This window comes from Sceloporus undulatus, chromosome 5 (genome assembly GCF_019175285.1).
Source record: "Sceloporus undulatus isolate JIND9_A2432 ecotype Alabama chromosome 5, SceUnd_v1.1, whole genome shotgun sequence".
Lineage (NCBI taxonomy): Eukaryota > Metazoa > Chordata > Lepidosauria > Squamata > Phrynosomatidae > Sceloporus > Sceloporus undulatus.
This window is the reverse complement of record NC_056526.1, coordinates 121,330,828-121,341,670: the sequence shown is the minus strand read 5'-3', so window position 1 is coordinate 121,341,670 and position 10,843 is coordinate 121,330,828. Positions and strand designations below refer to the sequence as shown.

General features: G+C 42.5%; 1 protein-coding gene across 1 annotated transcript in view; it reads left to right on the top strand.

Moving 5' to 3' along the window:
- The first annotated feature begins 5,139 nt into the window (after positions 1-5,139).
- Positions 5,140-10,843, top strand: part of USP46 (ubiquitin specific peptidase 46) — a 32,030-nt gene continuing 26,326 nt past the window's right edge. Inside the window, exon 1 of the mRNA XM_042469470.1 lies at positions 5,140-5,529. Within this exon, the coding sequence (XP_042325404.1) occupies positions 5,494-5,529 (36 nt within the window). The 5' untranslated portion in view covers positions 5,140-5,493. The remainder of the gene's footprint in view (positions 5,530-10,843) is intronic.

The following is a 10,843-nucleotide window of genomic DNA, read 5'->3' as shown; positions in this document are numbered from 1 at the left end:
CTATCTCTCTCTGTCATCATCTCATGGGAAGGCAATGAGAAACTGCCTCTGAACAAATCTTGCTAAGACCTTTCTCACTATGAATAGGCCTGATGTAGGAAAAAGGCTAATTCACAAAACCATACCTTAAAAGTATGGCTTTATTCTTGATCCCCATATTCAAGTGATGGGCTTAGCACCTGGAAGTTGGACAAGACAAGACCTTATTTCTGACAGATACTCCAGCAGGATTTGAATGGCAGCTATAGCCTTATTGATAGGTTATCATTCATGCGTAGGGAATGAAATATGTCCTTTTCCTGTACAATTTCAGACACTCCTGTACACTCTTCATTCCACATCAGTTTGTGATTTTGCAAAAGAATGCATGTGTTTTTTGAAGCGATAAGAAGTGATATGAAGTTTTTGGTTGAAGGTGTTAAAATCTATTATGGCACATTCCCATATGCAAATCAATGTTTGATAACAGCAGTTAGAAAATGATGAATATGCATGAAAATAAAATGATGAATATCCATGTGTGCAATGGACCATTAAGACAGACACTGAATGATACTGAATAAAGTGTTTCTGTGTGCAGAGAAAAACTCTCCAGAATGACAATAATCTCTTGTACCAAAAACATCAGAAAGTCCTGTGGCACTGTTGACTTTATGTGCTCGCACAGACTCTAATTCACATCATGGACTTTGTGTTGGATTTTTTAAAATCAAAGCCAGAATTCATAAAATGTGGCCATGGTGACCGGGGATATTATGGAAGTTAATTGCCCAAATCTGTTACCCTTCCAAGCTCTGATAAAGATTGATATCCAGCCCCAAGCCCTACTGGACCAGTTTGAAGTTTGAATGAGCCTTGGACAAAATGTCATCTCTTGGCTCTCTCTTACAGATCAGAGGACTCACCTGAAGTTATTTGGCAGCAGCGGTGGTGGTGTTGTTGTTCTGAAAGTGACTGGGATCACAAATGTAATTTTCCACAAAGCTTTGGAAAGCCTAACATTGTTGTGATGCCTCCCTCACACCAGTCAGCTAGGTCTGTGACAGCTGTCTTAATTCCTCACAATGCTTTGTGTGTTGGGGTCTTGAAAGCTGCCCTAGAATAGCAAGTGCTGATGACAGGCTGGGGGAATGGGTTGTAGGCAATGTCCTCTTCTAAAAAAATGGGGGAAATGATGCCAAGTATGTAATGGACAATGTCACACTACACAGTTATAGTGCTATTATTCCACTGTTACAACTGCCTCCTGTGGAATCTTGGTATTAGCAGGGGGGTTTTGTGGTTAACTAACTGTTTTCAAGTCGACTTCAACCTATGGTAGCCCTATGAAGTCACCCTATCCTTAACCACCATGCTCAGCTCTTGCAGATTCATGGGTCCCCTGATTGAATCTATCCATCAGGAATGTGGCCTTCCTATTTTCTTATTGCCCTCAACTTTACCAAGCATCATAGTCTTTGTGAAGTTGAAGGCTTTCATGGCCGGCATCCATAGCTTTTTTGTGGGTTTTTCAGGCTATGTGGCCACGTTCTAGAAAAGTTTATTCCTAATGTTTTGCCAGTATCTCTGACTGACAAGTTCTCTGAAGATGCCAGCCACAAATGCCGGCGAAATGTCAAGAATAAACTCTTCTAGAGCATGGCCACATAGCCTGAAAAACCCACAAAAAATATAGTCTTTTCTAGTGAGTCCTTTCTTCTCATGATAAAGGCAAAATATGACAACATCCGTTTAGAAATCTATGCTACTAGGAAGAGCTTGGGCCTGATTTACTCTAGGACTCTATTATTATTATTATTATCATTATTATTATTATTATTATTATTTTGGCAGTCCATGGTATTAACAGCTCAAATGTATTGATTCTTTTCGCTATCAGCTTTCTTCACTGTCCAGCTTTCATAACCATACATAAAAATGGGAAATATGATGGTATGGACAATCCTAAATTTAGTATTTAATTATACATCTTTACACTTCAGAATCTTGTTTAGTTGCTTCATAGCTGTCCTTCTAAATCCAAGTCTTCTGATTTCTTGATTGCATTCTCTGCTTGGATTGAGATGGAGCCGAAGTATGGAAAATCTTGAACTATAGTTGGCCCTTCTTATACACGGATTCAAGCATCCACAGTTTGAAAATGTTCAAAAAAAGTATAAATTTCAAATATCAAACCTTGATTTTCTACTTTTTATAAGGGACACAATTGTGCTATGTCATTACATTTAATGGGACTTGAACATACACTGATTTTGTTATCCACTGGGGATCTTGGAACCAAACCTCAGCGTATAACAGGGGTCCACTGTATTTCAATCTCTTCATCATCTACTTTAAAATTACGTAGATTGTGTGTAATCATAGTTTTTATTTTCTTGACAGTTGTAAACCTGTCCTTGTGCTTTCTCGAGATTATTATCTCCAATAATCTTTCCATATCACTGATATTTTCTGCTATATTATGCTGTCACCTATGTATCTTAGATTGTTGGTGTTCCTTCCTCCAGTTTTCATACTTCTCTGAGTCCAAGCCTGCTTTTCATATGATGTTCTTGGCATACAAATTAAATAGATAGAGAAGGCTAAATGTCTGACCCTTTGCCAATTAGAAAGCATTCAGTTTCTCTGTATTCTGTGCTAACAGTAGCCTATTGTCTTGAGTACAGATTATGCACCAGGACTATCAAATGTTGTGGCAATGAACCATAGTTTCTCATGATCTGTACAACCAAATGTTTTGCTATAGTCTATAAAGTACAGTACAGTCTGATCTTTAGTACGTTCCATTATCCAGCATATGTTTGTTATATGATCACTAGTCCCTCTTTCTTTCCTGAACCTCACTTGAACATCTGGCAATTCTCGCTCCATTTATGGTAAGAGTCTTTATTTTAGAATTTTAAGCCCCAACTTGCTTGCATGAGAAATTAATATAATGGTCCTGTGATTACTGCAGTTCCTGGTGTCTCTTTTCTTGGGAGTTGGAATATATACGGAGTGTTTCCAGTCTGTGGGCCATTGTTTTGTTTTCCAAATTTGTTGACCTCTTTTAGTTAGAATTGGAATAGATTCTGTCTCTGTAGCTTGGAGCAGCTGTACAACTCTCATTTCACTTTTTAAAATTTGAGGTTTGTCTTCATATGGTTTGTCTTTAATTAAATTGGTCATCGGTTTGTCCCTTTTATATAGTTTTTTCTGTGTATTGTTTCAATTATCTTTTTAATTTCTTCCTGGCCATGTCATATGTTCCGCTGCTTCCTGCTCTTCCTGCTTAAAGTTCTCTTGGTTTCTTGGATCTTGCTGAAGAAGTTTCTTGTCCCCCCCCCTTTTTTTTTATTATTAGCTTCAGATGTTAGGTCTCAATTGAAAGAATCCACCAAGGGGATGAATCCTATCCACCCCTGACATTTCCAACACTTTGGACATCTCCTTTAAAGTTCTGAGTAAAAGCTGGAGTGGATTGACCACTCCACCAACCGCTGCTACTGCTTGGACTCATGGCTAATGGAAAAGGTGGAGCCGGTGTGGTGTAGTGAGTGTTAGATGGGGATTCTGGGAGACCAGGGTTCAAACCCTCATTCTGCCAAGGAATCCCATTGGATAATCTTCAAAGGAGATTATCACACTAGGGCCAATTCCATGACAATCACACTATTGGAAGATAACGGAAGCATAGTGCTATAGTGATGTATAGTTCTGCACAGTCACCCAGTTGCACTATAACAACAAAGTAAAAATGAAACAAAAACACAGTTGCATTCCACATACAAAGGCCGATCACATTGTTGCATCATTAGTACATTGTGACTGGATGTTTTGCGCATGCATCTTCATCACACTATTGTGCATGTCTGAAAATTTCTGTATATATCATTCAAATAAAATAAAGACAGAAATCTACTCTGAAAATAATCCTGTGCAGTCTGGGAAAAGCTTCCTGATAGTGATGGCCATAGGAGTGATAGTGACCCCCAAAAGTGTGAATGCATTCCTATTAGCTTCCTCGCCTTCACAACAGCACAAACCATTCATGGAGTTAACCCCATTAATAAGAAGTTACGGGACGATTCCAGGTTATTCACAGGAGAAGAACTGGATGAGTGTGATGTTGTGTGAAAATCTTTGTGTAATTGTCCTGTAATGCCCCATGTGATAATCTCCAAAACATGGCTCTGTTAGCCTGTAAAATCAGGATGCAAAGGGATCTAGTAGCACCTTTGAGACTAACTAGAAAGTGGATGAAAGGTGCTACAAGATCTCTCTATATTGTTATTCAATAATAATAATAATAACAAATGCATCTGAGGAAGCAGAGTGAAGTCTGGGAAAGCTCATGCTGCCAACTTCTTTAATTCAGTGAGTCTCAAAGGGGCTCCAAGATCCCAGTGGATAACCTGGGACAAATCACTCACTCTATTATTGCGTTTTATGGTAAGTTCTGTTCAGAGAGGGGTTTGCCTTTGCCTTCATCTGAGACTGAGGGTGCATCTACACTGCAGAAACAATGCAGTGGCACACCGCTTTAACTGCCTTGGCACAATGCTATGGAATCCTGGGGTTTGTAGTTTGTTGTGGCACTAGAGCTCTCTGACAGAGAAGGCTAAATACCTCACCAAACTCCAGCTTCCAGAATACCATGATATTGAGCCATAGCAGATGTCAAACTTGCGTTCTTGGAGATGTGCAGATGCCCCCTCAACCTTCTGGTGCCACAGCAAACTCCACTTTCCAGAATTTCATCGCATGGAAAGCGGGACCAACGCAGATTATTTCTGCAGTGGGCTGCATGGCAAACATTGCTATTATTATTAAGCTGTATTTATATAGCATTGTAAATTTACACAGTACAGTACAGTACATACAATCAATGAAAATAGATAAAACAAATCAAATAAGCCTGCCTATGGTGCACAGTCTATGAAAATAATCTAAATATAATCCACATTAGTCCATGTTAACATTCAATAAAGGTCTTCTCTTTCCTAAAAGGGGGACCAGTCCAGGCTGACTGGACTAGGAGTGACCACTCTGGGGGGCGGGTGCGTGGGGGACCCCCTCCCTCTTCTTCCTGGCCTCCTCATTGGCTGCTGGGATCCCTCCCTCCCAAAAAGGGCCAAGTGATTGGTTCCCAGCCACGCCACTCTTGGGGCTTGACCTTCCCTGTCAAAGTTGCTGCTGGGCGATGGAGAAAAGGAGGGAAGGGGCAGCAGAGGCAGAGGAAGAGGAGGAAGAGGAGGAAGAGCACTGGGACTAGTCTCCCTGGCATCCCACCTGCCAAGGCAGAGAGGAAGAGGAGGAGGAAGAAGAGGAGGAGAAGGAGGAGGAGAGGCCAGGGAAGGGGAGCCCTCCATACACAGAGACATATCCACTCCCCCCCAAGAAGACTCAGGCTCCCTCTCCTTCTCTCCTTCTCCCAGCCCCAGCCCCAGCATGACCGCCTGGGTTTTCACCTGGTAAAGATGGCGGTGTGGGATCGCTGCAACCTTTAGACTCATGACTGTCAGAAACATCGCCTCCATTTGTAATATGGTGAGTCCCGGGAGGGCATTGGGCCTCAGGGGGGAGGAGGAAGGAGGGAGGGAGGAAGAGAAGCAGGAAGAAGGGAAGGAAAAAGAGAAAGAGGCGGAGGAGGAAGAGTAGCAAGAGGAGGGAGAGGAAGAGGGGGAGGAAGAAGAGGAGAAGGAAGGGGAGAGGATGAAGAGGAGGGAGAGGGAGGAAGAAGAGAAAGAGGCGGAGGAGGAAAAGTAGCAGGAGGAGGGAGAGGAAGAGAGGGAAGAAGGAGAAGGAAGAAGAGGGAGAAGGGAGGGGAGGAAAAGGAGGAAGGAGAGAAGGGGAGGGGAAAGAAGAGGAGGAGACTGACCTGGGAAGAGGCCTGGAGGGGGGGTCAGGGCCCCTAGCTGCTTATGGCCCTAAAGAGGGGGAAGGAAGAGGAGAAGGAAGAAGGGAGGGGAGGGGAGGAAGAGGAGGAGATTGACCTGGGAAGGGGCTTGAAGTGGGGGAGGTCAGAGTCCCTACTAGCTGCTTGTGGGGGGGTGTCCTGTCTGCCATGGACAGGAGTCTGGGGCTGGGGCCCTGGAGGGAGGGCCAGGGGATGGCGCTGGGCCTTTGCTGGTAGGCTGTGGAGCCACAAAGAGTTAAAGCGGTGCCAAACCGGGTTATTTCTCCAGTGTGGATGCAGCCTTGGAGTGTCTCCACAGCCTGAAGCCCATGATAGGGTCCCCGGAGGGTGGTGGCCATAAGCCTCACTTGGAAGACACACAACAACAAAATCCACACTGCAGAAATGCAACACTTTTTTTGGGGAGGTGCCAATTTTATTGCATTACAATCCAGGAATTGTACAAAATGCAACACAACCGTTTGACTCCACTTTAAGTGCAATGGCTCCGTCCTACAGTGCAGTTCTATGGTCAATGTCTGACGTTGACCAGAGTTGCACTGGAGGACCTAGAGATTCGTAGAGAGGTGTCCTCTCAGGTAAAAACATGGCGTTTTTGTTATTTGCAGTTTCCCCACATTCACGGGGGTCCTGTGCCCCTAACCCTAGCGCATATGGAGGGACAAGTATAGTTTGTTGAAACTACAGTTTTTTCAAGTTCAGAGGGTAAGGTCACATATTGCCCCCTTGGTTGTCAGGCAGACAGTTTTGTTCAAGTTTATTCTTTCAGTGATGTTTGCCAAGAATTGTTGCTCCATTAAAGATGTGGTTTCCATCCTGGTCCCGTACTTTTTATCCAAATGTGTCAATATTCTGAGCCCCAACCATTGGGTTCCTTCCCCTCCTGCTTGCTTAAAGTTAGGGTTCTGAACTTGACAGCTGGGTGACAAAAAGCCTGATTCGTCTTAAGTGTGGAGACACTGAATTACTGCTTGGAGCATATGAGACCAGTTGTAGCTGTTCAGAGGCCTACAAACCTTAGCATGGTGGCTTGGGACGCTCAAAGCGAAACACAAAGCAATGGCAGGATCTGATGTGGGCTTGGCTACCTCTGTGTGCAGGCAGCTTGGATCTTGGTTAACAGGATGAAGGAGGTAGTGTGGTGGAGTGGTTTGAGTATTGAACCAGATCTCTGGGAGATGAGGGTTCAAACCCTTGCTCAGCCATGGGAAACCCCTGGGTGAGCTTGTGCAAGGAATATAACCTCTACCTAAAAAGTCCCAATTTTGCAGGGATAGTGGGATATAGATGATGATGATGATGATGATGATGATGATGCCAAACCTCGTCTGAAGAAATCCTGTCAAGAAAACCCTGCGAGAGGGTCACCATAAGTCAGAAGTGTCTTGAAGGCACATAACAACAACAGGGTGCCTTTATGCAAAGGGATCTTGTAGCATGTTTGAGACTAAGGAGATTATCAGATGGGGGGAAAAGCTGGGGGGGGGGGAAGCTGGGCAGAAAAGGCATACTCTCAGCATAATCGCACGACTGTGCTGAAGATTTTCTGACACATCACGCTAACCCAGGACTTATCCTGTGAAGATCCAGGAATGGTCCAGCAACAAACCACTTATGGGGAAGTCCCAGAATGGTTTGTTGCTGGAGCATTCCTGGATCTTCATGGAATAAGTCCTGGATGAGCGTGATGTTGTCGAAAAATCTTAAGCGCGATCACACAATGATGCTGAGAGTATGCCTTTTACTCCTGTCTTTTCCCCCCATCTGATAATCTCCTCACTGAAAAGAAGAAGTTGGTAGAATGAGCTTGCATTGGAGTTTATCACACAGGACAGATCCCCTGCAGAAACTGAATTTAAACCAGAAAAAACCAAAACCGCAAACACAGGTAGATTTTCAGACAACGTCGGAGGTTAACCCAAACAGAAAGTGGATAGAAGCTGCAAAAGCAGGTTGATTTTCACACGACATAAGGGTTAATGAGCATTAACGTGACATTAACCCAAACAGAAACTAGACAAAGCCCGCTTTTTACTTTTGAAAAATCCCAAAAGTAAAAAGGAGTGGGCTTTGTTGACTTGCCATTTGGATTAATGTCATGTTATTGCTTATTACCCCCGACATCATATGAAAATCAACCTGCTTTTGTGGGTTTTGTGCACAAGCTTTTGCAGTTTTTTTTCTAGATTTTTAAATCCCGTTTCTGCATGAGATCCGTCCCGTGTGATAAACTCCATAGACTTGATCCTCTCGTGCTGCCACCTTCTTTCTTTCAGTTGGTCTCAAAGGTGCTACAAGATCCTTTTGCATATTGATTCTCCAGATTGATATGGCTATGTCTTTGAATTCTACCACCAAGATGTCTTTAACCTCATTTGGCCTACAGTCCCAGCCAATATGGCCAGTACTCAGGGGTGATGAGAACTGCAGTCTAAACACCTGGAAAGCACCTGTTTGAGCAAAATGGGACAACTCCTCTGCTTTACTGTCACAGTCCATCAATAGCTACAAAGGGACAATAATAAAATAAAAACTTGATGGCACACCAAAGCATTTTTAAGACACTGGTAGGCTCAAGGTAGAACGTTCACTGAGACTCCTTCAGTGTGGTGTAGTGGCTAGAGTGTTGGACTGAGGGCACATCTGTACTGTACAAATAATGCAGTTTGACACCACTGTAACTGCCATGGCTGTAGCCTATAGAACAATGATGGTGAACCTTTTACAGGTGTGCCATAGGTTCACCATCACTGCTATAGAATCCTGGGATTTGAGTTTTGTAAGACACCAGCACATTTTGGTAGAGAAGATGAAAGATCTTGTAAAACTACAAGCCCCAGGATTCCATAGGATGGAGCTACAACACTCAAAGTGGTGTTGAATTACATTATTTCTACAGTGTAGATGTACCCAGATTCTCAAGACTCATAGAATCATAGAGTTAGAAGAGACTGCAAGGGCCATCCAGTCCAACCTCCTGCCATTCAGGAACTCTCAATCAAAGCATCCCCAACAGATGGCCATCCAGCCTCTGTTTAAAGACCTCCAAGGAAGGAGACTCCACTACACTCCGAAAAAGTAAGGGTTCTAGTCCGTGTTCTGCCGTGGTGACTTTGGGTCAGTCTTACCTTCTTCACAGGGTTGTGAGGACAATATGAGGAAGGAGGCAAGTATAATACAGTAAATAGATATCTCAATATGGTTGGGCTAGGTTGCTACTATTAGCCTGTGACTGTACCTGTTTTGCACCTATTGTGACAAAAAGCAACCACAACCAGTCAAGTCTGTGTTGTGATTTTGTTTCACGCCGGCATTAGATTATGGAACTAAATTAGCAGTATTATTAAATCTATGTTAGTGGAATTCCAAAAATAAGTTGGCATCATCAGTGTGGCAATTGTAATGTTTTCAAGTGTGAGCCCCCCTCCAAATGAAACCCAGTACAATTGTCCCTGTTTTACAGGACAGGTCTTCTAGTTGGAGTCTAGGCACTGTGAAAAAGAATCATAACCAGTGGCTGTAAAACTGTAATTCTTATGTTCATTGAAGTCAGTGGGGCTTCAGCAGCGTCAACAATCTGAAGATTATCACAACTCCACAGTGGACTAAATTCATTTGTTTTGAAAAAAAATCAGCTGGCATGTTTAAATATCTGTTTATGGTCTCCGATTTCAAATGACTCCCCTCTGAAAATGCAGGATTCAAAATGGCTTTTATTATCTTATATGTAGTCATTGCTACTACAATATTTTCACAGCAGAAAGGGCACCACCAGTTAAGCCATAAATTGGCCTTTGTTTCTATTCCTTAATGTTTGAATCTGATCCAAATGCAGCAGAAACATGTGTTCTGGGGTTCCAGCTTTGAATCCACTTAGCTGCTTTTATTTAGCAAATTTACTTATCCAGGACTAGTGCACATTTCCCTATTAAATGCAATTATGCAAATCACAGCTACATTTGGCTATAATGACTCCTTCCAGATTCTGTGAATTATACACTGAATAAGTAACATTTCCAAGCTCCTATGAAAAGCAACAACTATACTTTCCTATTTAACCAACAGCAACAACATAGGCCCCCATACAGACAGGCCAAAATAAAGCTGCTTCAGGTCGCTTTGGAGGTATGCTGTTTAAATGATCCATGCTTACTAAGAGTCTGGAAGCTGCACCAAAGCTGTGATACAGTCCTTATGACTGGATCCCGGCTTGGCCATGTGAACCCACTGGGTGATCTTGGGCAAGTCACACTCTCTCAGCTTCATAGGATGGAAATGACAACCCCTCTCTGAACATACCTTTCCAAGAAACCCCCATGATAGGTTTGCCTTAGGGTCACCATTACTTGGAAACAAAGGCACACAACAACAACAACAACAACAAGGTATAACTACCTGAAACAATAGGTCTTTGTGGCACTTTAGAGGCTAAGGCTACACACTTATTTAACAATTTGTCAAATTGAATTCAATACAGTATACCTCTGAATGGACAGATGTGGGATTGCACCGCTGTACATTTACTGCATGTTGGAATGATAACTCCATGTAAACATGATGCCTATGGAAATATAGTGTGATATATATAGTAACAATGATTCCTGGTGTTTAAGAGGCAAAACAGTCTCTTTTCTTTTCTTTTCTTCCTCCAAGGCTCCGAGGAGCAAAGAGACATTTCTCACTTTTTGCCAGAATGTGGAAGCATTAGTTTCTGAACTATAGCTCTCAGAATTTGCTTTTAATACTGTCATTTAAAAAATCTCATCTGTACTCCCCCCCTTTTGGAATTCTAGTTGGATTTCAAAGAAAATTCTGTCATCAGCCACTTCTCACTTTTAATTATAGCTGCTACCAATAAAAAAAATGTAAAAAGTTTTTAAAAGAAAAGAAACAGAAAGAAAGAAAGAAAGAAAGAAAGAAAGAAAGAAAGAAAGAAAGAAAGAA